We start from the raw sequence: 26,932 nt of genomic DNA on the forward strand, positions 1-26,932 counted from the left end.
ATTCAAATGGCCAGAAAACACGAAAAAATGCTCACCATCTCTAGCAATAAAGGAAATGCAAATTAAAACCACACTAAGATTCCACCTCACCCCTGTTAGAATAGCCATCATCATCAACACCACTAACAACAGGTGTTGGCGAGGATGCGGGGAAAAAGGAACCCTCTTACACTGTTGGTGGGAATGTAGACTAGTACAACCACTCTGGAAAAAAATTTGGAGGCTACTTAAAAAGCTGGACATCGATCTACCATTTGATCCAGCAATACCACTCTTGGGGATATACCCAAAAGACTGTTACTCCAGAGGCACCTGCACATCCATGTTTATTGCGGCACTATTCACAATAGCCAAGTTATGGAAACAGCCAAGATGCCCCAGCACTGACAAATGAATTAAGAAAATGTGGTATCTATACACAATGGAATTTTATGCAGCCATGAAGAAGAACGAAATGTTATCATTCGCTGGTAAATGGATGGAATTGGAGAACATCATTCTGAGTGAGGTTAGCCTGGCTCAAAAGACCAAAAATCGTATGTTCTCCCTCATATGTGGACATTAGATCAAGGGCAAACACAACAAGGGGATTGGACTATGAGCACATGATAAAAGCGAGAGCACACAAAGGAGGGGTGAGGATAGGTAAGACACCTAAAAAACTAGCTAGCATTTGTTGCCCTTAATGCAGAGAAACCAAAGCAGATACCTTAAGGCAACTGAGGCCAATAGGAAAAGGGGACCAGGAACTAGAGAAAAGTTAGATCAAAAAGAATTAACCTAGAAGGTAACACCCACGCACAGGAAATCAATGTGAGTCAATGCCCTGTATAGCTATCCTTATCTCAACCAGCAAAACCCCTTGTTCCTTCCTATTATTGCTTATACTCTCTCTACAACAAAATTAGAGATAAGGGCAAAATAGTTTCTGCTGGGTATTGAGGGGGGGGAGCTGGAGGGGGCGGAGTGGGTGGTAAGGGAGGGGGTGGGGGCAGGGGGAGAAATGAACCAAGCCTTGTATGCACATATGAATAATAAAAGAAAAATAAAAAAAAAAAACAAAGCTGTAGAAACGGGGGAATATCACATATATTTTCCTATGACTTCCTTGTTTCACAAAATAATACAAATTTTAATATTAACGGTTTATCAATTATTACTGCAAAATTATACTACACTGAGGAATAAACCAATATTTATTTAGCCACCAAAAAAAAAAGATTATGTTAATTCACATGGTTGGAGAAAATATAAGAGCAAAAATTAGAGAACTTTTTAGAAACTTTTTTCAAGGCTATACTTTTTGTAAAGAGTAGTTTCAGTGAGTGACATCACTGATTGTCAATACTTTTGCATTCCCTTGAGTTTCTATATACTGATATGGGCATTAGTACAGAGATATATCAGGTTTTGATCATGTATGGTTGCAGTCTGTTCAAAAGTGGCAAATAACATTTCATTTAGAGCTTGAAGGGTTCATTTCATACTTTTCAATCTCTACAATGGCTTCTGAAGTAGTTCAATGTAATATTTTGCTTCTTATATTGAAGAAGGAAACATTTATACTGACTACCTATTAGAATTTTGTAAAAGATACTGAGATGAATTTAAATCTAGAAATGTAGAAAGATTGAATATCTCTGTATACCCACTCAAGATTTGACAACTAGTATCTTGTTTCTCCTTGATCATTGCTTCATCTGTCCATCCTTTAACATACATAATATAGCCCTTTACTGCTACATATTTAGCTGGCATCTCAGAAATGAAGACCACACTTCCCTACATTACTATCAGCACACTTCACAAAATAATAATTCCATATTCAAATTCAATTTCCTAAAAATGTATTTAAAATTAGTTTGTTCAGACTAGCAAACAATAATACCAAACTAATTATCCTGTTTAATATTCTGTGTTTTGTTTTTATCCATTTGCTTATTTTTTTACATGCTGTCATTCAACTTCATCCCTTTACCATCCATATTTCTTATAAACAGAAAATTGGATTAAGTTCAGGTTAAATATTTTTGGCAAGAAAATCTGATATGAGGTGGTGCACACCTGTAATTCCAGCACTCAGGAGACTGAGGTAGGAGGATCATGAATTTGAGACCAGCTTGGGCTATGTAGTGAGACCTTGTCTCAAAACAAAGAATATCTCAGATGATGCTGTGTATTTAATGTTGTTTCATATATTAAGGTACAAAAAAAAATCAGTGGTGGTGTCACTAGTAGGTGAGTCAGTGGATTAAGGTTAACTTTTGCTATTGTTGTTTGTTACAGGGTTTTTACTGTGTAAACCAGGCTGAACTTGAACTCTGAATTCCCCTGTCTCAGCCTCCTGAGTGCTGGAATTATTGGCATATACCACCACACCTGGCTGACATTTTTTATATTATCTAAAAGTTATGTAATTTTGAAAGGGAGTTCTTATCTTTAAAGGCTAAATACTGGGAAGGAAAAAAATTGGAGACTAATATGAAGTCACATTGAATGCCAATGCTTTTTGTCTTCAAATGTATTTGAGTGGACAGCCAGCAAAGTGTACCTGGCCTCCAGCCCTAGGAAAAAAGCCCCCAGCCTCTTCTCCACTTGTTTTTCTTTCTTCTCCCAACAAGCAAAAGACAGAGCATCAATAAGAATCAAATTCTGTGACATCTTGATCCCTAGCCCATGGAAAGCCTCCCTATGCTGCACTGCACTGAAAACAGCAACGCCATTTCTCCCCACCAGCTGACTCCAAAAGCATCCTGCATGAAACTGCAGAAGGAATGGCCTACTGTACCAGTACACAACCCCAGCCCCCTGCAATCCCTGACACAAACACCCTTCACTACAACAACAGAAATACACCTAAACACACACAAGGGCCACAAAACCCAGCATCCCCCATACCTCTTAACCCACCCACACACCCTTTTTCCTGCCCTCCCTTTTTAGTGCCACTTTATCAATTCCCCAAATCTATAACTAGCCTAATAACCATTACCCCTCCCAACTCCAACTGTTTATAGATATTATCATCAAGGGATTTTCTATATAATGTGTAAACAACTGGTTTAGCATTGAGCCTGTGAATTTGTTATTGCTAAATTACACCTCCAGACCAGGGACAAATAGAGCACATCAACCTAGCTAACAAAAATCAGTCACAACACAAAAATTAAATCAGCAGAAGAAACCAGGCAATCAAATCCACCAACTAGCATACCAAAAACATAGTTGCACAACACCAAGTGGAGCAATTAGGGAAGAAGAAGAGATGGAAACCACTCTCCTCAAAAAAAAAAAAAAAAAAATACAGGATTCAATGGAAAATGAAGAAAATGGATACTCAGTACCTGACCTCAACAAAACAATGATAACTGTCACTAAGGAACCCAGTGAGGCCCACAAAAAATCCCTCAAAGAAGAAGTCTTGGAAGAAATCTCTGAGAAATTCATGGAGAAGATACTAGACATGGCTAACCAGAATGTACAAGATGCACTCAAGAACATGAGATGACTCAGAAACAAAGGAATTCAGACAAACAAAAAAACAAACATCAAAGTGAAACAAAGGACACTGTAAAAATTCACTATACATGAATTGAAAAGGACAACACAAATTCTAAAAGAGGAATTGAACAAAGATAAGGAAAACCTCAGAAGAAAGAATAAAACAAATCCTGGAAATAAAAGCTCCCTATATTCAAACAAAAAACGCAGTGGAAGGCCACTCCAGGAGACTAGAACAAGTGGAAGATAGACTCTTAGAGCTCAAAGATAAAATAGAAATTAAAGAAAAAACAGGAGAAATCTTAGACAAATCAAGAGCTGTGAAAGGAATGTGCAAGAACTCAGTGACTCCAAGGAATGGACATTGAAGAAGGAGAAGAGGGGCAACTCAAAGAGATATGTAACATATATTCCATAAAATATTAACAGAAAATTTCCCAAATCTTGAGAAAATTGTGTCTATTCACATACAGGAAGCCTCCAGGACACCAAACAGACTTGACCAAAATAGAACCTCCCCACAGCATATTATCATTAAAACAACAAGCACAGAGAATTGAGAAAGAATATTGAAGGCTGTAAGAGAGAAAAAACAAATAATATATAAAGGTAAATGCATCAAAATAACAGCAGATTTCTCAATGGAAACCTTAAAAGCAAGAAGGGCATGGAGTGAGGTCTTTTGGGCACTGAATGAAAATAACTTTAGCCCTAGGATACTCTACCCAGCAAAACCATCATTTAAAATTGGTGGAGTAATAAAAGTCTTCCACAGAAACAAACTGTATATGACCACCAAGCCACCACTACAGAATATTCTACAAGGAATTCTGCACACAGAAGATGAAAGCAAACAAAACCATGAGAGGACAGGAAGCATCAAACAACAGGAGAAAAGACAAATACTCAGATAGTAGCATTGAATCGACTGCACATACTCAAATCCTTAAACAACAAAAACAACTAACTGGCAAGAATCACCACATACCTATCAATATTAACACTGAATAACAACTCCCCAACAAAAGACACCATGACAAACTGGATTAAAAAGGAAGATCTGACAATCTGTTTACAAGAGACCCATGTTATTGGCAGAAGTAAACACTGGCTTAGGGTGAAAGGCTGGAAGAAGATTTACCAAGCCAATGGCCCCTGAGAACAGGCAGGAATAGCAATCCTTATATCAGACAAAACTTCAAACTTACATTGGTCAAATAAAGAAGGGCACTTCATACTAATAAAAGGTACATTACATCAAAAGGAAGTAACAATTATCAACCTATATGCACCCAATGTCAGTGCACCCAATTTCATCAAACATACACTAAAGGACTTAAAAGCACATATACACTCCAACATAGTGGTAGTGGGGGATTTTAATATCCCTCTATCACCAATAGATAGGTCATCCAAACAAAAAATCAAAGACAATAGAGTTAGCCCCCTGCGTTCTATCTGATCACAATGCATTAAAACTAGAATGCAACAACAAAAACAACAGCAGAAAACACACAAATAATTGAAGGCTGAATAACACATTGCTCAAGGATTAGTGGCTCATAGTAGAAATAAGAGAGGAAATCAAAAGATTCCTGGAAGCTAATGAAAATGAAAACACAACCTACTAGAACCTATGGGACACAGCAAAGGCAGTCCTAAAAGTTTATAGCCATGAGTGCATACATTAAATGGACAGAAAGATCTCAAATAACCTAATGCTGCATCTCAAACTCCTAGGAAAACAAGAAGAAGCAAAACCCAAAATAAGCAGAAGGAGGCCCAAAATAAGGGCCAAAATTAATGAAATAGAGACCAAAAAAAACAATACAAAGAATCAACGAAACAAAAGGCTGGTTCTTTGAAAAAATAAACAACATCAACAAGCCTCTGGCAAATCTGACTAAAATGAGGAGGGAAAATACCCCAATTAGTAAAATCAGAAACAAAAAAGAGGAGATAGCAAAAAACATAAAGGAAATCCAGGGGATCATCAGAGACTACTTTGAGAACCTATATTCTAATAAGATTGGAAAATCTTGACAAAATGGACAAATTTTTATACACTTGTGACCATCCAAAACTGAACCAAGAGGATATTAACCACTTAAACAGATCTATAACACATAATGAAATTGAAGGAGCAATAAAGAATCTCCCAAAAAAGAACAATCCAGGACCTGATGGAGTCTCAGATGAATTCTACCAGGCCTTCAAAGAACTAATACCAACACTCCCTAAACTTTTCTATGAAATACAAAGGGAAGGCACACTGCCTAACTGATTCTGTGAAACCAGTATTACACTCATCCCAAAACCAGACAAAGACACAAGCAAAAAGGAGAACTTCAGGCCAGTCTCCTTAATGAGTATTGATGCAAAAATCCTCAATAAAATAGTGGCAAACCACTACCAAAAGCAATCTACATGTTTAATGCAATTCCCATCAAATCCCAATGACTTTCATCACAGAGATGGAAAAATCTAAAGTTCATTTGGAAACACAAGAAACTGCAAGTAGCCAAGGCAATACTCAGCAAAAAGAGCAATGCTGGAGGTATCACAATACCCAACTTCAAACTATATTACAAAGCAATAGCAATTTAAAAAAAGCATGGTACTGGCACAAAAACAGACATGAAGACCAGTGGAACAGAATAGAGGACCCAGATATGAATCCACACAACTATACCCACCTTATTTTTGACAAAGGGCCCAAAAATGTACAATGGAGAAAAGACAGTCTCTTAAATGTTGCTGGGAAAAGTGGTTATCTATCTGCAAGAAACTAAAACTAGATCCATGTCTATTACCCTGTATTAGTATCAACTCAAAATGGATCAAGGGCCTTAATATCTGACCTGAAACTCTGAAGTTAGTACAGGAAGGAGCAGGAAACACTCTGGAACTAATAGGTATAGGCAAGAACTTCTTCAATAGAACCCCAGAAGCCCAGCAACTAAGAGAAAGAATGGACGAATGGGACTTCATAAAATTTAAAAAGCTTCTGCACAACAAAAGAAATGGTCTGTGAACTGAAGAGATCACCCACAGAGTGGAAGAAAATATTTGCCAGCTATACATCAGACAAAGGACTGATAACCAGCATAGCCAGGGAACTTAAGAAACTAAACTCCCAAAATCAATAAACCGATTAAGAAATGGGCAACTGAACCAAACAGAACTTTCTCAAAGGAAGAAATTCAAATGGCCAAAAAATGCATGAAAAAATGCTCACCATCTCTAGCCATAAAGGAAATGCAAATCAAAACTATACTAAGATTCCACCTCACCCCTGTTAGAATAGCCATCATCAAAAACACCACCAACAACAAGTGTTGGTGAGGATGTGGGGAAAAAGGAACCCTTTTACACTGCTGGTGGGAATGCAAGCTGGTGCAACCACTCTGGAAAGAAACTCAGAGGCTTCTTAAAAATCTAAGCATAGATCTGCCATATGATCCAGCAATCCCACTCCTGGGGATATACTCAAAGGAATGCAACACAGATTACTTCAAAGGCACCTGCACACTCATGTTTATTGCAGTGCTATTCACAATACCAAGTTATGGAAACAACCAAGATGCCCCACTACTGACAAATGGATCAAGAAAATGTGATATTTATACACAATGGAATTTTACTCAGCCATGAAGAAGAATAAAATCTTATCATTTGCATGTAAATGGATGGAACTGGAGATCATTCTGAGCAAGGTTAGCCAGACTCAGAAGACCAAAAATCGTATGTTCTCCCTCATATGCGGTCTTTAGATCTAGGGCAAATGCAGCAATGTTGTAGGACTTGGGTTACATGACAAGGGGAGAGCATATACAGGAGGTATGTGGTTAGCTAGGAAACCCAAAACATGAAAGCATGTGGTGTCCCCACCCCAGAGGAATTAACACAGAAACCTTAAAATGATGGAGGTCAACACGAGAAGCAGATCAGGAATCAGTGTAAGATCAGTTAGAGATGAATCAACCTGGGTTGTAACACATTTGTACATGAAACCAATGCTAGGAATCTCTCTGTGTAGCTGTCCTTACCTCAACTGCAAAAATGCTATGTCTTTCTCATTATTGGTTGTTTTTACTCTTCAACAGAACTGGAGAAAGGCACAGAACAGGTTTTGCCTGGAAGCGAGGGTGGAGGCAGGGGGTAGGGGGGAGAAATGACCCAAACAATGTATGCACATGTGAATAAGTGAATAATAAAAAAAATAAAATCAGGAACAAGAAAAAAAATAGTGGCAAACCAAATCCAGCAGCATATTTGAAAGCTCATTCACCGTGAACAAGTTGGCTTCATCCCAAGGATGCAGAGATGATTCAACATATGCAAATCAATAAATGTAAGACAGCACATTAATAGAAGCAAAGACAAAAGCCACATGATCATCTCAATAGATGCAGAAAAGCCTTTGATATGATTCAACATCACTTCACTATAAAAGCTCTTAGAAAACTAGTAATAGGAGTGTACCTCAACATTATATAGCATATAAACCTATATGCTATATAGGTATATAGGTTATATATGCTATATGCTATATGCTGTATATAAACCTATATACAGCATCATACTTAATGGGGAAAAACCAACGCCATTCCCCCTGAACTCAGGAACAAGGATGCCCACTCTCCCCACTTCTATTCAACATAGTCCTGTAATTCCTAGCCAAAGCAATAAGGCAAGAAGAAAAAACGAAAGGAATACAAATAGGTAAAGAAATAGTCAAAATATCCCTATTTGTAGACAAAATGATCCTATACCTCAAAGACCCAAAAGCTCCAGGCAAAAACTTCTAAACACCATGAACAGCTTCAGCAATGTAGCAGGATACAAAATCAACTTACAAAAATCAGTAACCATTCTATACACCAACAATGAACAAATTGAGAAAGAATACAGGAAAGCAATTCTATTTACAATAGCCTCAAAAAAAAAATCAAATACCTAGGAGTAAACTTAATGAAGGACAGAAATGACCTCTAAAAGGAGAACTACAAACCACTGAGAAAGAAATCAAGGAAGACTACAGAAGATGGAAAGATCTTCCATGCTCATGGATTAGCAGAATCAACATAGTAAAAATGGCTGTACTACCAAAAGCAATCTACATGTTCAACACAATTTCCATCAAAATCCCAATGACATACATCACAGAGATTGAAAAATCTGCCCTAAAATTCATTTGGAAACACAAAAGACTGCAAATAGCCAAGGCAATACTGAGCAAAAAGAGCAATGCTGGAGGAATCATAATACCTGACTTCAAACTGTACTACAGAGCCATAGCAATAAAAACAGCATGGTACTGGCACAGAAACAGATATGAAGACCATTGTAACAGACTAGAGGATCCAAATAGGAGTCCACACAGTTATGCCCACCTTATTTTTGACAAAGGTGCCAAAAGCATATGATGGAGAAAAGACAGCTCTTCAACAAATTTTGCTGGGAAAAGTGGTTATCTGCCTGCAGGAAAGTGAAACTAGATCCCTGCTTGTCACCCTGTACTAGTATCAACTCAAAGTATATTAAGGACCTTAATATCAGACATGAAACCTTGCAGTTAGTACATGAAAGAGCAGAGGAAAACAATAGGTATAAGCAAGGACTTCCTCAGTAAAACTCCAGCAGCTCAGCAACTAAGAGAAAGGATGGACAAATGGGACTCAAAAAGCTTCTGCACAACAGAAGAAATGGTCTCTAAATTGAACAGACTACTCACAGAGTGGGAGAAAATATTTGCTAGCGATACATCAGACAAAGGACTGATAACCAGAATATACAGGGAGCTCAAAATACCAAAATCAATGAACTAATAAAGAAGTGGGCAACTAAACTAAACAGAACTTTTTCAAAGGAAGAAATCCAAATGGTCAAAAAAAAAACCATGGAAAAAATGCTACCTTGCCTGTCCATAAGGAAATGCAAATCAAAACCACACTAAGATTCCACCTCACCACTGTTAAAATGGCTAGCAACAAGAACATCACCAACAACAAATGTTGGTGAGGATGCGGGGAAAAAGGAACTCTCATACACTGCTGTTGGGAATGTAAACTAGTTCAACCACTTTGGAAAACAACACACAGGCTCCTTAAAAAGTTATTACAAAAGCTGCAAACCCATGTTTATTGCAGCACTATTTATAATAGCCAAGCTATGGAAACAGCCAAGATGCCCAGTACCAAAGAATGGATCAAGAAAACGTGGTATTTATACACAATGCAATTTTACTCAACACAAAGAGAAATGAAATTTTGTCATTCGCAAATAAATGGATGCAACTGGAGAACTTCATCCTAAGCAAAGTTAGCCAGGCTCAGAAGGCCAAAAATCTCATGGTCTTCCTAATGTGTGGATTATAAACCTAAAACAAATGCAGTAATATTATTGGGCATGGGTCACACACTAAGAGGAGAACATGCACGGGAGAAATAGGGAAATAGAAGTAAACCTAAAACTTGAATGTGGTTGATGTGCTCACTGTAGAGGAGCAAATAAAGTAATCTTAAACTGATAGAGGCCACTATGGGAAGGGGACCAGGAAGTAGTGAAGAGATTTGGTAGAGGTGAAACAATGTGGGTTGTAATTCATAAGTGCATGGACGCAACACTAGGAATCTCTCTGTATAGCTATCTTTATCTCAAACTAGCAAAAATGATTTGTCTTTCTTATTTCCTATGTTTTCACTTCAACAAAATCTGAGAACAAAAACAGTTCTGTCTATAAGCGGGGGGGTAACGGGGGAGGTGGCACAAACAATGTATACATGTATACACATGTAAATAAATGTAAAAACAATAAAATAAAAGGAAAAAAAGTATATTTGAGTGTTTCCCACTTTTATGGACCATATTATAACTTGGTGAATTTTTCTTTTGTAGACTAGAGGATTGGACAATGGCATTGTTTTGATGGCCGTATTTATGCAACTTTTTAAAACTCTCCAGAGCTACCCATTTTCCTCCACAATTTTGTTATGATCTGGGAAGTTCTGATCAATTTAATGACTGAGCTAGTGGTGAGTGTTACACCAGTCACGAATACAACACAGAAATAATGAATAAGATGGATTAGTCTTCCTTTATGAAATAACCAACAACAAATATTTCAGCATTGTGCAACCTCATATGTTTTATTTAAAGTTTGTTTTGTTAATTGAGTTTATTTACCTACCTCAAAGTTCTCAACTGAGGCAAGGATTCTCATTCCATATGGAGCACAGGGGTTGGTGTTACACTATAGGTAAGGTAAGTGCATGAGAAGTAAAACTTCCTTAATGTCTTTTTAAGGAGCACACATCTTTTAGCTTTCTCAACCATGAGATCTGTTCTGCTGTGAGTCATTATTGTGAGGATAAAGTTTATTCCAGAAGTATGATAGGAATAGAAAAAGGAATTGGCCCTCTACTAGGGGCTCTAAATGTAATTTAGCCTTTTAAATTATTCCCAGTTTCAGTGAATACCAAAGCCACCTATTTGATACAAATAGGAACTGGGAAATGATTAGAGAGGATTTCCTCCACCTCATCCATCAGCTTTTAATTATAAACTCACATCTATGCAATCAGCTTTGCCACCAACACTGGTCCAGAGCATTACCATCTCTTGCCTACCCTGTGGGAGTGGTTTAGTTTAATTCCCCTGCCTCACCTGCACTCCATTATTTGCCCTTTCTGTAAGGACCTCTTTTCTGTGTTTCAATGTACTATGCACTTTCTTTCCTTTGCATATAATATTTCCTCTGCTAAGAATTTTCTTGTCCATCTTCAGCCCTGTCCATACAATGTTTAGAAAAGATGATGGTCTACAGTTCTCAATATAAATGGCACCTTTTCACTGAAGGTGAATTTCCCTTATTTTCTTTCACTTCTCTTTTAACACGCTTGTCCAATGTTATTAAAGAATTGATTAGGCAATGAGTAATTTAGTCTCTTCTCCTTTCTCCTGCTGCACTACAAAAATGTAAAACTTGATGCGTGTGAGGGGCATTTCAGTCTGGATTATTACTGTTTATTCAAGACCTAACACAGTGCTGTTAGAAATTTCTTTAAGATATTGTGGTGTCACTAGAGAGATGACACTGAGAAGTCAATAGGCAAAGCAAAAATTACTTCTGCATAACAGTGCACACCAGGAAGTCTGAGAAGCATGCACACTGGGCAGAAAGTCTGCAGGGATTTTATCTGATGCCATGCCATCCCTGCCACTGGATTAGGCAGGTTTTGGACTCACATTCTACACCATTGGCTAATTAGGAAGGGGCCAGGTTAGGAGAGGGCTTTGGGAACAAAGAAGTTTAAAAGTTCAGAGAAGCACTAACTGTTTTTGGTTATCAGCTCCAGAACCAGGGCAACTAGCAGAATTCTTGTCCTGGCCCAAATGAGGATAATAACCCTTTTTTCTTAATAGAAACTTACATATTAATCTGAGTCCATGAAGCAAGAATGTGGGAACGAGTTAGTAAGATGGTTATTACTGACTAAACTCTTTGACAGAAAAGACCTGACCTAAACGGATTCTTACAGTGCTTTGTGTAATTTCTCAAATGACTACTGTGATTAAGGTCAGTAATACCAAAAGTTATCAAGATTATTTTGATCACATTATACTTCATGATATTTCAGAATAGTGGAGATGTACAAATACTGAAAATGAAAAAGGTATATGGTTCTCTAGTATACTTTTTCTACAGTTAACAAATTTGTCAACATCCCAATTTAGATCAAAATAAAGCATTCTGTATTGGAGAAGCTGACATCAGATATTGGAATAAATATGAGAATACACCTTTCATTTCTTTCTTTTTTGTTCTGTGCTGAGGTTTGAATGCTCTATCACTTGGGGTACACTACCAACCCTTTTTACCTTAGTTTTCAGATAGGATCTTATGTTTTGCTCCAGGCTGGCCTCAGACTACCATCCTCCTATGACTTTCTGTAGCTGGGTCAAAAGTGCATACTACCACACCCAGATTGTTGGTTAAGATGAAATATCACTAACTTTTGTCCTTGCTGGCCTCTAACTGTGATCCTTCTGATGTCTGCTTCCCAAGTAGCTGGGATTAATAGCATGTTCCACCATGCCCAACAGCTCATACCTTTCATTTCTAAGGGAGGAATTATGAAGGAATTTTTTGTTTGTATTTGTGTAGCATATCTCTCTTCTTTTGTGCAGTAATGATAACTTTACATCATTAAATGTTACAGGGAAGGAAAAAATTATAAGAAACTGATGACAATGATGGGTCTCTGAGAGTCAACATTCTGGTATGTTGAGGCTACTTTAACTTTGTATCATACTTTAGTTAACAGAGAAACTCATTAGCCTATAAAAGAGACTGGATGCACTCTTGAGTTCTTCCTGCACGTATTCAAATTAGTTAGCTTACTTATATGGAAGTTAAGATATAATAGAAAAGAAGTAAAGAGTGTGCTTATACTTCCTTGAATGGAAAAATATATGATGCTTGTATCAGTTGGTTATTACTGCATCAATGCCACTCCAAAATCCAGTGACATCAAGCAATAATCACTTTGTTATTTCTCATTTTCAGTGAAATGGCCAGAGTTTTGCAGATCTAGTTTGAACTTGGCAGAGCTTAGATTCAAGCTGTAGATTGGATCCAGATCTGGTCTGTGTCACTCTCACTCTTCTTCTCACTATCTAGCCAGTAGGCCAGCTGGGCATGTTCTTCAGTCCTGGAACAGAAGCACAAGAGGGCAAGTCCCTCTTCACAAGCACATTCCAAGGTTTTGCTCATATCACTATGTCTTAATCGCCCTTCTAGACTTTGAAATGCGCACCTCACACAGTTTCTTGCTATCTCTCCTTTACAGGGTTTTGCCTGATACTGCTTCCTGGTTTGTCTTAATTTCTCATGTTTCCATCCATGCTTTCAGGGAAGAAACAGCTTCTCTGAGTTATTGAGCACCTTCCATGTGACAACATATTGTTTCTAGTGAATCCTCATAAATGTTCCTGAGGTTGATATCATACCCATGTTGCAAATAGGAATACTAAAGTACATAATAAGACAATCACAAGTTATTAAGTCCCAATTGTAAATCCTCACCATTACGATTTGTGCCTATTCTCAAGCTCTGCCATGCAATGACTTTCATTGGCTAGCTCTGACATGTGTATCTGAACTCCTGAATCCTCCTAACATGCCTTCATATTCAGGTGCCAGTGAGGGTCCAAAGGCCAACAGAGGGTGTGCACAAGGATAAGAAAAATAAATGACATGTTGCAAAAAATAGTGGTTTTTATGGCAGAAATAAGTGTTAAAAAGAGATGTATCTAAGAAGACATTGTTTTCTAGCTTAAGAAATTGGAAAGGTCACAATACTACTGACAGAAAGATGGAAGCTGAAAAGGAAGTTTGTTTGGAAGAGATGTTAGTATTATTTTGAGACTTAGTGCATTAGATGAAACATGGAGTACATTCAACAGATATTGTCTACAGAAAGTATCTATCTCCTTAAAAACTAAGGAGAGGTCCCAGAAGAGTGGAGATGATGTACTCTAGTCATCAAGATGGTTTGGGGCCATGCATAAGTCAGATGGACGAGCAATAAAGAGCTTGCTCATTTAGATGAGCAAGTTAAGTAGTACCCATCAACCAATAACATTGACCCATTCAAAGTCAGGCAATGGTATCAGATTAGTGTCATCTTTTCCCAAAAGATGAGGATGGGAACTAAGGGTATGAAGATCCATTGTTACCCTTTTGTTATACTGATAATCTGATTCTTCCTATATCTTTATTGGTACTTTTAGAACATATTTTTCACTGCTTCTCTGCCCTCCATTTCCACCTGAGTTCATACGCACATGCATGTGTGCACACACACACACACACACACACAAATCTTCTGCACTCTTTCTCTTTAGTTTACCATTAATTATAAATCACCATGTTTGGAAAACAACTTAGATTCATAGTATATAAATATATGCCTTACAGAAGCTTTTACAAAGCAAAGGAAAAAATAAGCAGTGAAGAGACACCTACAGGATGGGAGAAAACATTTGCAAGCTGTTCATCTGCCAAAGGATTAATATCCAGAATACATAAGAAACACAGAAAACTTCAAATAAAAAGTGGACAATGCAATACAAATTAAAAATGGGCAAAGGATTTGAATAGACATTTTTATAAACAAGAATTCCAAGTGGCAACAAAGTACTCAACATCATTAGCCATCAAGGAAGTGCAAATCAAAAGCACAGTGAGGTATCTCATCACAATAAAAATAGTTAATGTCAAAAAGACAAAAGTAACAAATGCTAATGAGGATATGGAGAAAAGGGACTCATACAATGTTGGCAAGAACAAAGTCATTGTTTTAAACCTTAACCATTAATGATTTCTTTAATTTTTACATATTCTAGTTGATTGCTTTATTAGTCTTACCTTTCATTGTGTCCTATTGTAGCTAATTTACCTAATTTCTTTAACACTTGAAATAGATATTTTATAGTCTCTGTCATAGTTTCTATCATCTTTAGTTCTCACATTTGTTAAAAATCCCATTGGCTTGCTCTGATGATTGTGTGTGTATATGTGTGTGTGTTAGGATTTGATCATGAGGTTTGTTTCTGAAAGAATATTCTTTTAAAGTTCTGTTACTGTGTGCCCTGGATTCTGGCCATATCCCTATAGAATTGTTTGTCTTCTTGGTGAGGTTTCCAGGATAGTAGGAATGGTAGTTGTAGGAAGAAGAGTTATCAGTAACAATAAATGAGATTTTTTGAGTTTTCACAATTTTCCAGGTATTGTACTTGGTACTCATTCACATTATCATATTTAATCCGCACAATCATTTACCAATTTTTATGGATGAAAAATCTGAGAGGGAAAGGGCTAAAGAGATTGTGCAACAAGAGAGGTGTGAGGATAGGTAAGACACCTAAAAAATTAGCTAGCATTTGTTGCCCTTAATGCAGAGAAACTAAAGCAGATACCTTAAAAGCAACTGAGGACAATAGGAAAAGGGGACCAGGAACTAGAGAAAAGGTGAGATCAAAAAGAATTAACCTAGAAGGTAACACACATGCACAGGAAATTAATGTGAGTCAATGCCCTGTATAGCTATCCTTATCTCAACTAGCAAAAACCTTGTTCCTTCCTATTATTGGTTATACTCTCTCTTCAACAAAATTAGAGATAAGGACAAAATATTTTCTGCTGGGTATCGAGGAGATGGGGGAGAGAGGGAGGGAGCTGATAGGTGGTAAGGGAGGGGGTGAGGGCAGGGGGTAGAAATGACCCAAGCGTTGTATGCACATATGAATAATAAAAAAAATTTTAAAAAGATTGTGCAAGGTCACACAGCTAGTACATGGCAGAGTCAGAATTTGAACCCTGATTTGGCTCCAGAGTACATATACTAAAGGCTATGATATTGATTCTTTTACTAAGCATCAGAACCCTTTACTGTCTCCTTTACCTGACATGTGCTATATATACCTGAGATTTTCATTTTCTATGTATCACAGAGATTGAACAGCATATAAATGTCCTTACTCTTTCCTAAGTAAGGAAAGGCTACTAGGTGAAATTTTGTTTTTGCCAGTGGTTAACACTGAAGAGATCTGCAAAGCTTCTGGATTCATGCAGAGATATGAATTCCAGCTTCTTGACCTGTCGAGGATCAAGTCCAGGCCACAGAGGCATTAATACCTGAGGCTTAGGTCTCAGTCCAATACATCTTTGGGCAGCAATTGAAATGCCATTCATAGTTCAAGGGAAATTTTAGTCTCCCTTTTCACTTGTAGCACCTGAGAATACATGTTTCTTCTTTCATTGTTTGGTACTTTCATTTCAGTATCTTCTTTTAAAAAGTTTAGTTAGATATTGGAGTTCCTACTGTGGGTTATGTTTTTATCCACCATTTCAGTGTTCTTCAGCTGGAGGTTAGACTTCCTCATCATGTTAAGTCATCACCTATGGGGAAATCTTTACATTTAAATGAAGAAAACAGGGCCACGATGTAACTCAGTGGTAGGGTACTTGCTTACCAGGTATTAGGTGCTGGGTCCCATCTCTAGCACAGCTGAATAAATAATCAAATAAATAAGGAAAATGATCTCCCCAGATGAAAATAAGTCAGAATAAGGTCAAGAAAGAGGAAGGCAAAACACATACAAGAAACTAGTAAAAATATATTTAATCTAAGCAGTTACTGATATTATAGCTATGAATTATAATAGATTAGAAAGGCAGAGTAAGAACAATTCTAAAAGAGTATAAAGGGTATGAAACAACTATAACAAAAAATTTTAATAGACACCTACACTATACTCTAGGTGACTTAAAAGAAACTAAATTTTGTTGCATTATTGTTACAAAAATTTTATGTTTGTGATCTTTTCCCATCCCCCATGACTTCTTCTGTTACCTTTGTTTTCTGCCAATTTTCAGTATAAAACACATGTAATATTTCACTACTGACTCTTTTTAAAAAGAGAATAAATTGCCAAGGATACACACACATACACACACACACACACACACACACACAAACATTTTCACATATACATATACACACATGTATAATATCATTGCTTTGACTGTTGTTTTAAAATTCTTCCCTGTACTCTAGAACATCTCTGCTTTATGATTATTAACATCTGTGGATTGGGAGCCATGTCAAATATTTGAGATTTCCCAATTCATGGACTTTGGTTTCCTGTTTTGCCATTTATTGTGGCAGGTCAAGAAAAGTTTGTAATTGTTTTCAGAGAGATAGACTTTGAAATGAGAACTGAATACAATTCAGTTCTTTCTAGCATTCATACATAAAAGTGTACCTGAATCTTTTAATGTCTTTTTGGGGAGAGGTCTTTTTTTTTTTTTTTGGTGCTGGGATTGAATCCAGGCCCTAGGCAAGCGCTGTACCACCGAGCTACATTCCAGCCCCTTTTAATGTCTTTTTGTTAAAGGCAACCCACTTTATTTTATTTTGTTCATATATCTTATCAAATCCTGCATCCATTATGAACAGACCAGGAGAAAGGAATTTGTCGCTAACTCTTCGTTGGTCCATTCCAGGAGTATTTCTAAGGTAGTCTGTGGATTGCTTAGCTTTATTAGGAAAAAGAAAGAAAAGAAAAGAAAATTTTCAGCTCTAGCATACTCTCCCCACTTAGTCTGAATTCACCAAGTTTATGATTGATAGTTCCATTTAGCCATCAGTAATGAAAAAAACATAAATTAATATTTCTCAAATTTAAGTGCTTTGCTTGCTTAATTATTACTTTTGCTCTTCTTGCCCTTTCTTCCATCTTGATCTCATCATGTCTGATGGACTAGTAGCATTTTCCATATTTCCCATTTCCTCCCTTATCCCTGGAGTTGAAAGGCCAAATGAAGAAACATTGAGTTTGTTTTATTCCCACCAATCACAGAACAGTCACTTCCCTGCAGAATTAGGGGGAAAAAAGGACACAGAAAACACAAGTTCGTCATGTGCAGCTTGACTTGACTACACCCTTTTTCAGAAATCAGTGAGTAAGAACTGCTGGGAGTAGCCACCTATTTAAGGAATAAATGAAGAAGCAGTGATAAAGTTTTAATCATTGCACTAGACAAAAAAGAGAACTGTGCTTGATTGTGTTTCCAGAGTACTTTTTCTAATTTTCCTGACAGTAAGTAAAGCTCTGTTTTCTTTGTATTATGCCAAATACGTGGGTGAACACTGCTAAAATTAATCTGTTAGGTGTTTTTAAATACTTATATGCTTTATGTTGAAGATTTAGTGACTAAATTTTTCCCATCCAACTTTTCTTGTATAGCTATAGCAATAGAATGGAGGAAAATGGTGAAATTTTCTTCTGTACTAGCTGAGGGAGAATTGCTGGGATATTTTTATATGTACATTTAAAAGAATCTTTAAATTTAGAGATAATACGTACTGGAAAATGTCTTCTGTTTACTTGAAAACATTTGGGCAAAGTTACTTTCCAATATAACATCTTTCTTCCTTTCCTTTAAAAAATTTTATTTTGTGGTTTGTTTCCTGAGTTATTTAGGGATTTCTGAATTCAGAAAATTGAGAGAAATGTTTTATTCTTGTGTTTTAGAATCAAGCTTCAAGTAATTTGAGTCTGTATTGTTATCCCACAACCTAATTCTTTTGTTAATAGTGATTCACTTCAATCCGAAGGCAAATACTACAATAAAATATTTTATTGGGGTTTTATCTAATGAACATAACTTGTGGTTTAGATGAATTTAAGTAATCAGAGTTTTGGTGTTAATTTGATTATCTCTGCTATTTGCATTAAAATACAAGGAACAAGAAATAACTATTAGTAGAATGAGAAATAATTTAATTACACTATTCACATTGTTGGATTCTGCTTACATAAGGCAAAAAATATGACATTATCTCATAGGTTCTGAACACTAATGATAGTTTTTCTGTTGTAACACTCAGTATAAAAGTATAGTAATAATCACTGTACCTACCCAGCACCATCCACTCCCCCAGATAGCATAAAGGGTATATTTGAGGTGAAATTAGGTATGAATTATTGCAATAATATTTTATATACATTTTAAACAGTTCTTAAAAGTAGTGAATATTTTACTCAAAAGTATAAACATTTTTCTTATTGTATTTGTTTTTCCTGGGTTATGTATTCTTTGTTCATTTAATGATAGGTGAAATGAGAATAAAACAGATAAGTGTGTATCAGCAAACTCAAGCACTTCTGCGCAAGAATTTTCTTAAAAAATGGAGAATGAAGAGAGAGAGCTTATTGGTATGTCTGACTGTTTGCCTCTTTCCACAGTTAGCCCTCCTCTTTCATTGCCTAATGATTTCAAATGTTATATTTTAATCAGGAAGACTGGACTTATTGATTCTCTAGTTGAATTTGTTCAACTGAGAGGCATAATAGTCTCTGAGCAATAATGTGGAATGTGAAGACTGAAAGTACTAGGCATATTTTAAAAAGAGATCAAATGAAAATGTAATTGTATGTAAATTGTAGCAAATGTTAAAGTTACCACATATACATTGAGAGACAAGAAATAATAAATATTTTGCCTAGCATAGATTGAGGAATTTTAATTTTTGGTCTTATATTCAAAGCTATTAATTTTCTATACAGCGATTATGTAGAAATCACCAATACTAATAATCGAGAATTATGACACTAACCTAACCCAACCACTAGGTTATGGGTTAAGTACAGGTGACTAGCACAGGTCTCAGGGGCTCAACATAAAAAGATTAACTTTCGATATTTTCATAGTCTAAAGATTGGTAGTAGAAAAGTGGGCTGGCAATGTGGAATCTTCTCCAGTCATTTAGGGATCTAGGTGTCTTCATGTAAGGACCCTGGCCAATTTAGGCCTTGGTGACCTCTGGTGAATCCTCTGCATTGGGCCAGAAGATCAGAAAAATGAACTACTGAGACAGAGAGAGTGTAGAAAGTTATGTGAGGGATCAGCAACTAGGCCTGGAAGTGGCACATATCTGCCTGGTCAGAACTCCATCATTTAGTTCCACTTAATTTTGAAGACTAAATGTAGTCTAGCAGAGATTATTAGTATTGGTGATCCAAATGAGAGTCTCTACCACTCAGTTTCTTCTTATTTCCTTTAGTTTTGAATACAAGGATGAGACAACTGCTAAACCATTGCTATTTGCCACCATGGAGCCTATCTGGAACATGCTGTGCCTATAGACTCTAGAATTGGCTTTCTGGGCATATAGAAATTTTCTATCTTGTTTTGCATCTTATTAGTTTCTAGATGGCTTCTGAAGTAGTTCTTGGTTTAATGCAAAAATTTACTTCTAGCATCAAGAATGATTTGTGTGGCTATTAACTCCGTATTTATCTTTCATTGGTTTCTTCATGCTCTGAAGTGTAGAGAGCAAAGAGAAGCTAAGTATATGATGAAATTGGAATTATCTCCCATAGTTCTTTGATGTTTACTGACTTGAAGTAAAAAATGATCAGAATTCATTATTGTCTTTTAAAAAATATTTTGCAGGAATGGGGCATCCCAGTACTGGTAGGAGTATATTTGAGTTTGTTTTCATATTTTGGAGAAAATATTCATTTTCATGAAAAGCCTCCTCAGGATCTGGGACGGGTAGATAAATTTAATATGTCTTCTACAATGATTGTATACACACCAGTCTCTAATATAACCCAACAAATAATGAATAAAACAGCAGCTGCTCCCTTTATGAAAGGTAAGTGCATTAATGGCATTAATGATAAGAGTTGCTGTTATTAGTATTTATTTTTGCTTAGATGTATACATGTTAATTTGAAGTAACAGTTATATATTATGCAAACAAATGTAAGTATGGCATGCAGTTTGGTTAGTTTATTTTCTGTTGCAACATTTAACCTTTTTCTAATTCTTTGGGGTTTTTTGGGAGAGTGGGTAGGACTGTGTTTGAACTCAGGGGTTCATGCTTGCAAAGCAAGTGATCTACCACTTGAGCCACACCTCCAGTCTATTATTTTGTTCTGGTTATTTTGGAGATAGCATCTCACAAACTATTTGTCCAGGCTGAGCTTGAATCACAATCATGAGCCACTGGTGTCCAGTACAACAATTAGTCTTTTAAAACTTTTCTGCTTGATAGAGACTCAGTTTAGCAGGGACCACATTTCTATTGGAATATAATGAAACAACGGATTTATAATTTCAGATTCACAGAATAGTGACTAGGAGAAATATAGCCATTGGTGAGTGTGTGTGTTTTTAATATGGAAATACACTAATTAAGATTTATAATTCAGGAAAAATCTAAATAAAAATTAGGTCATGATTATTGAACAATAATTTCATGACTCCATAGTTATAAAGTAGGATGAATAATCTAGATTATCCTTTCAGCATATAGTATAATATGTAAACATATTTAAAGGTCTTCATTTTAAATTAGGTCATTATGCAACCAAGATGAAACAAAATGCATATTTTATTCATGGCAAGCTGGATATAGTGTACTCTTTCATACTCAATTTCCAACCAGTGAAATTTCTGGCTATTAGAATTATTTTATTATATTGCTTCCTTCATAAGGTGAAGGTCATATAAATTGTTTTTGCATCAGTTAATCTGAAATCTGAAATCCTCAGATGTGTAGTAGCTACAACAATTACTTCTATATTTTGTGTCCTCATTCTCTTATGCCTACTAATCCCCCCAGCATGTTTTCAATGTACCAAAATCTTGTGCTGATACCTGTCATTATTAAAAGGAAACACTTAATTATCATGCATGTTTCCTGGAATCTAAAAATATTAAATAAAAATTCTCATTGTGCATTTTGGTTCAAGTTTCATTTAAATGGGTAGTGATATATGTCTAATAAAAATAGTATGTCTAATAAAAAGATAATATATATCTCAAAAAAAATATGATGACATAGTCAAATATCATATTTTGTTTTAACAAGACTATAACAGTTTTCCACATCTAACTTAACCTTATAATGCACAGGAACAAAAATCATTGGGGTACCAAATACAACATACATGGATAAGATACTTCTGGAGAATTTGCCATATGCTGTGGGAATCATCTTTAAAGACAGTTTCTCTTACAAGTTAAGATTTTTTCTAGGCTATGCAGCTCCATTTTTGGAAGAAGAGTTTTCAGGTAACTTTCCATATAATATATCACTATGAGAATTTTCATGTTTTCAACATAAGGAAAGAAAGTATATGAGCAACACATGTTTTCAATGGCACATGAGAAAATAGAATGGCATTTCATTTTTTAACTTATTACAAGGCAAATAGTGCATTCCTATCAGAGGTTGACTCTCAAACATTGTACAGTGATTCAGCATACATCCATTGAGCTTGAAGGTATGTTTCAAAGGCTTCAAGAGTGATCAAATCTGATGAGTCCTAATGTCAGATGGCATTCCTGTTTAGTAGGAAAACCAGAAATTAATAATTAATGACATGTACAAGGGAAGGTACTTATGAGGATTTAGACTAGGGATTCCTAATAAATGGCAGGATAAGGAGTTGACTAAGACCAGATGGGTAGCAAATTTGCATAACTAGAGGCATTATGTTTCAGATAGAAGAAAGGCTGATGGGAAGGGACTGAGGTGAAGCATGAGAAGGAAAGGATTGTAATGGGAGAATGAAGGTGAAGTTACTTAAGGGTGAGATCTTGTGGTATCTTCTAAACCTATGCCATTGGATAGCCATTGAGATACTTTAATCAATGTGATTAGGTTTCCAAGATTAAGAGAGTACTCCTGATATAGCTAGAGAATGAGTTGCACAGGATTCCAGGATAGAATGAACCTCCCAGAGAGGTTAGAGAACCCTCCAAGAAGTAGAATTGATGTGACTAATTGGGGTCAGTTCTGACCTGGGTGTCTACTACAAGATCTGCACTGGTCGTAGTCCTGCAGATTGAAGTACACCAAGGTAACAGAGCCTGCTCACAGGAATAATTCTAGTCAGGGCCAGGCGATTGAAGAAAAATGATACACCCAGCAAAGTAATATAAGACAAAATGAGAAGCTAATGATAGGAAAAGCTATTTCAGATATTTTATTTATAGTGGCCAGAAAAAGGCCTCTATGATGAGAGGAATTCTGGATAAAGAGAAGGAGTAAGCTGTGTATCCATCTGGAGGGATTTGAGTACAAAGAAAATGGCAAGGCTAGAATGTGTTTGGCATTTTAAGACATAGCATGGACTCCAGTATGGTGGGCACTGTTTGCTTTCATCTTTTTATTTTCTAAGACTTCCTATATATTCTGTGGTCTTTAAGAATAAAATTGTTACAGACCTGTCCTGTGGGACCCTGTAACCTACAAGAGAAGAATTAGCCAGAGACACTCAAACACAGCAGTAAAAGCTTTTATTTCTGGTCAGTGAATTTTTAAAATAATTTTTTATTAGGATATATTCATTATACAGGGGTAGGGGATTCACAGTGACAATTCTGATTAGACTTATATTGTACATTAATTACATTGCCTCTATTGTCTCTCTCCCTCAATCCCCTCCCTGCCCCACTTAAAGCAATTGCAAGAGGTTTCTTATTTCTGTTTCATATAGGTGTATGAAGTCCATCTACCACATACCATTGCCTTAATCTCCTTCATTCATCCTCCCTCCCACTAGTACCCCCCCACACTGTACCTATCTGTTTTTCATTATTAATATTTGAGTTGATGTTAAAGGGGTACCTCAATGTATGCCCGCTGTGGGTATACTTTACTTTGGCCCTGTTCTTATGTTGTAACATAAGGGAAGCCATATGAGAGGTTGGAAAGAAAGTCCCCACAGTCTCCCTCAGTGCAGGCAGGTGGTGTCCCCCTTTCTTTGTTCCTCCCTCAGCCAGGAGTGCAGCCCTGGGCATAACGTGTGGAGGACAGGCAATGCCTGCACAGTAGCTTGTCAGTCACATTTCTTCATACATTGCATCTCATTAGCATCTTCAGTCTCTATCTAGAATTCAGTTAATTTTACTATGATAATCAATCAAAGTTTACTTTGGAGCAAAGATTTCCTCTTACACACATGCTACATTCAGTTTAGGGAAAGTCCTGAGCCTTCCTTGGAGCAGAACATGGTGGGGGAGGGGCACTTAGATGTGAAAGCTCTAAGGCATTGTTCTTTATGCTCCTAGACTGCTAATTGCCACTAGTCTAGTATGTGTCAGTGCTGGGGTTGCAAGTGTGCATTACACCTAACTTTAAAATTACCTTATTAAGAACATTCATTTGCTTCTTTTGTCTGTGTGATTAAACATTCTGATTGGTGGAGTCTCCTGTAGAATGCTTTCTCTTAAGAGATTCTTGTTTCTTGTTTCTCAACTTCCTCATCCTGTTGTGCTTTTTCTTGTGCTTACAGCTCATTGCTGGGAAACATATGATGACTTTTCGTGCATATTGTCCAGATACTGGAATAGAGGATTTGTGACTTTACAAACGCTCATTAACTCTGCTATTATAGAAGTAAGTGCTCAATTGAAAAGTTCTAATGCTTAATGATGCTAATTGCACAGGCATCAAGATTTTGATGAAAGAGGACTGTTTTCCTCTATTTGTGCTGCTGTAACCAAATCCCTCAGATTAAGTGATTTGTAAAGAGTAGAAAGTCATTCCTCATTGTTCTGGAGGCTGGGAAGCACCTGAAGGTTCAAAATCCCACAAAGGCCCATTCCTGACATATGGCCCTAACTAGGTGTCTTTGCATGACAGAAGGGATGGAAGGGATAAAAGGGCCTCAGCTAGTTCCATCCAGCCTTTCCTAAGGCACTATTCATTCATGAGGATGATACCCTCATGATTTTGTCACTCCCTCAAAAGCCATGCCTTTAATATCTCCACATGGAGTTAAAGTTTCAACACATTCAAATCATGGCAGTGATAGAAACGTTTATAAAATGAAAAAGGAATTTAGACAAAGGAACACACTAATTATAAACTCTTAATTTGAAATGGTCATATGAATTGCAAAAAATAATGCATAGAATGGTAATCATCTAATGGTAATCTTACATAAGTATAGTACAGTATTAAAACCAGGAAATAGACATTCGTACAATGTACAGTGCTTACTCAGATTGCACCAATTTGTATCCTTTAAATAATGGTTTATGTTTGCTTACATATTCTTTAGATCACAACAAATCATTCTGTGATGGAGGAGCTGATGTCAGTTACTGCTATAAATATGAAGACATTGCCTTTTATTTCTAAAGACTTTCTCCAAAATGAAATATTTATTTTAGTCTGCTTGCTTTATTTCTCCCCAATTATGTATTTTGTATCACTTGATATTACAAAAGAAAGAAAGAAGTCCAAGGATTTGATGAAAATGATGGGTCTGCAAGATTCAGCATTCTGGTAAGTGAGTAATTCAATAGTGAAAATTAATAAGCAGAAATCAAGAAGCAGTGAAAATCATATTAGCTTTTCAGAATACCATGGATTAACATTGATACACAAGCTACTTGTTCTTTTGTTCTGACTTCTTGACTCAGTCTTTGTTAAATTTTGCCATGGGAAGTAGTGATTCTAATTTACTGAACACCTTTCCTGTTAGTCAGCTTTTACTTTTCCTAACCCTATGACCCAGGCACTGTCATCCAGTTTGTAAACACAGAAAGTAAAGGTGAAAGAGAATAACAGAGTTGTCCAGTGTCAGGTAGATGGCGTGTGCCAGAGCTGGGACTCTAACTGAAGTGACCTGAGTGCAGCTCTGCCCAGTCATCAGCTGGTTCTCAAAGCTTCCTCATGTTGAAGAAAGTTTAGTACTGTAATGGCTTGACCACCAAGCATATGCATTTTGGAGCAAGTAAATATTTTAGGGAAGGGTCAAATGAGATAGTCTCAGTAATATGTCCAGGATATAGCAGATAAGTTACCATGAAAAAACGTATTTGAATCTTGCCCCAATCCACAAATAATTTAAAATGATTTTGAAATATATATGTATGTATATTTATATAAACACATGTGTATATCTATCTGTGTGCCTATTTATGCATATGTACCATAGTAAAAGCAAATGATTGCATAGTAACAAAAACCTACAGAAATACTAGCAGTGAGATTAATAGATAGAAATGCAAGTCATATAAAGCCTAAACTCTCAAGAAGCCAAACAGAATCCTGTAAGACTACCAGTGACAAAAATGTACAGTACTTATGAAAAGGAAAAATAATCTGCTTATTTTACCTCAAAAGAAACATAATACTTTTCTGATATTGAATCTTGAGAGACATTTCTCTGTATATCCCTCATATCAAGAAAATACTCGTCTGTGTGTATGGTGCTGCACAACCATAATTTCAGCACTAGAGAATCAGAAGCAAGAGAATGATGAGTTTGAGGCCATACTGGGCTATATAGAGAGACCCTGTCTCAAATAAACAAACAAAAAACCTAAACAAAAATCCCTCTATGCACATGGAACTACCAGGAATGGATGAATAATTATTTGTTGGATAGTCCTTTGCAAGCCATGCCTTCCTTAAAATACAATTATGGTTTAGGAAATTTTTACTTTTCTGTAAAATATATTTTACTAAGAGATAATTTAAGTCTAATATATATGAATTGTGAAATAGAAAAAGGAAACTCAAGTTAAAAAAAAACAAAGAGAGAAGAATTTTTTGCAATGGGACATTTGGAAATACAAAGAAATGGATTTAGAGCCACCCACAGAGTCTGTTAGGAGGGAAGTGAGAAGGAACCCATGTAGAAGGGACCTCCTTTCAGCCAAGCACAAGTCCTGTAGGACAGATTGCCTGCAGTCACCCAAGTCCAGTCCTGCACTGGTCAATTCCATATTCAAGTCAAAAAGCTATAATTTTTGGACATGGATTCATTTTCAGGATGATTCTTAGTATGTATCCTTGAAGAAAAAAATTTCTCAAACATTTCTATT

General features: G+C 36.4%; 1 protein-coding gene across 5 annotated transcripts in view; it reads left to right on the plus strand.

The window, feature by feature from the left end:
• Window positions 1–17,959: 17,959 nt before the first annotated feature.
• The window catches only part of Abca6 (ATP binding cassette subfamily A member 6), a 68,716-nt gene continuing 59,743 nt past the window's right edge, over window positions 17,960–26,932 (plus strand). For 2 of the 5 annotated variants that reach the window (XM_074045260.1, XM_074045263.1), the window contains exons 1-6: window positions 17,961–18,171; window positions 19,190–19,290; window positions 20,531–20,735; window positions 22,001–22,159; window positions 24,388–24,491; window positions 25,159–25,385. In XM_074045260.1, coding sequence (XP_073901361.1) covers window positions 19,195–19,290; window positions 20,531–20,735; window positions 22,001–22,159; window positions 24,388–24,491; window positions 25,159–25,385 — 791 coding nt within the window. In that variant the 5' untranslated portion in view covers window positions 17,961–18,171; window positions 19,190–19,194. Of the gene's footprint in view, window positions 18,176–19,189; window positions 19,291–20,530; window positions 20,736–22,000; window positions 22,160–24,387; window positions 24,492–25,158; window positions 25,386–26,932 lie in introns of all 5 variants that reach the window. The other 3 variants (XR_012438459.1, XM_074045261.1, XM_074045262.1) reach the window with 3 other exon arrangements.

The sequence above is a fragment of the Castor canadensis genome, chromosome 11, assembly GCF_047511655.1.
Source record: "Castor canadensis chromosome 11, mCasCan1.hap1v2, whole genome shotgun sequence".
Lineage (NCBI taxonomy): Eukaryota > Metazoa > Chordata > Mammalia > Rodentia > Castoridae > Castor > Castor canadensis.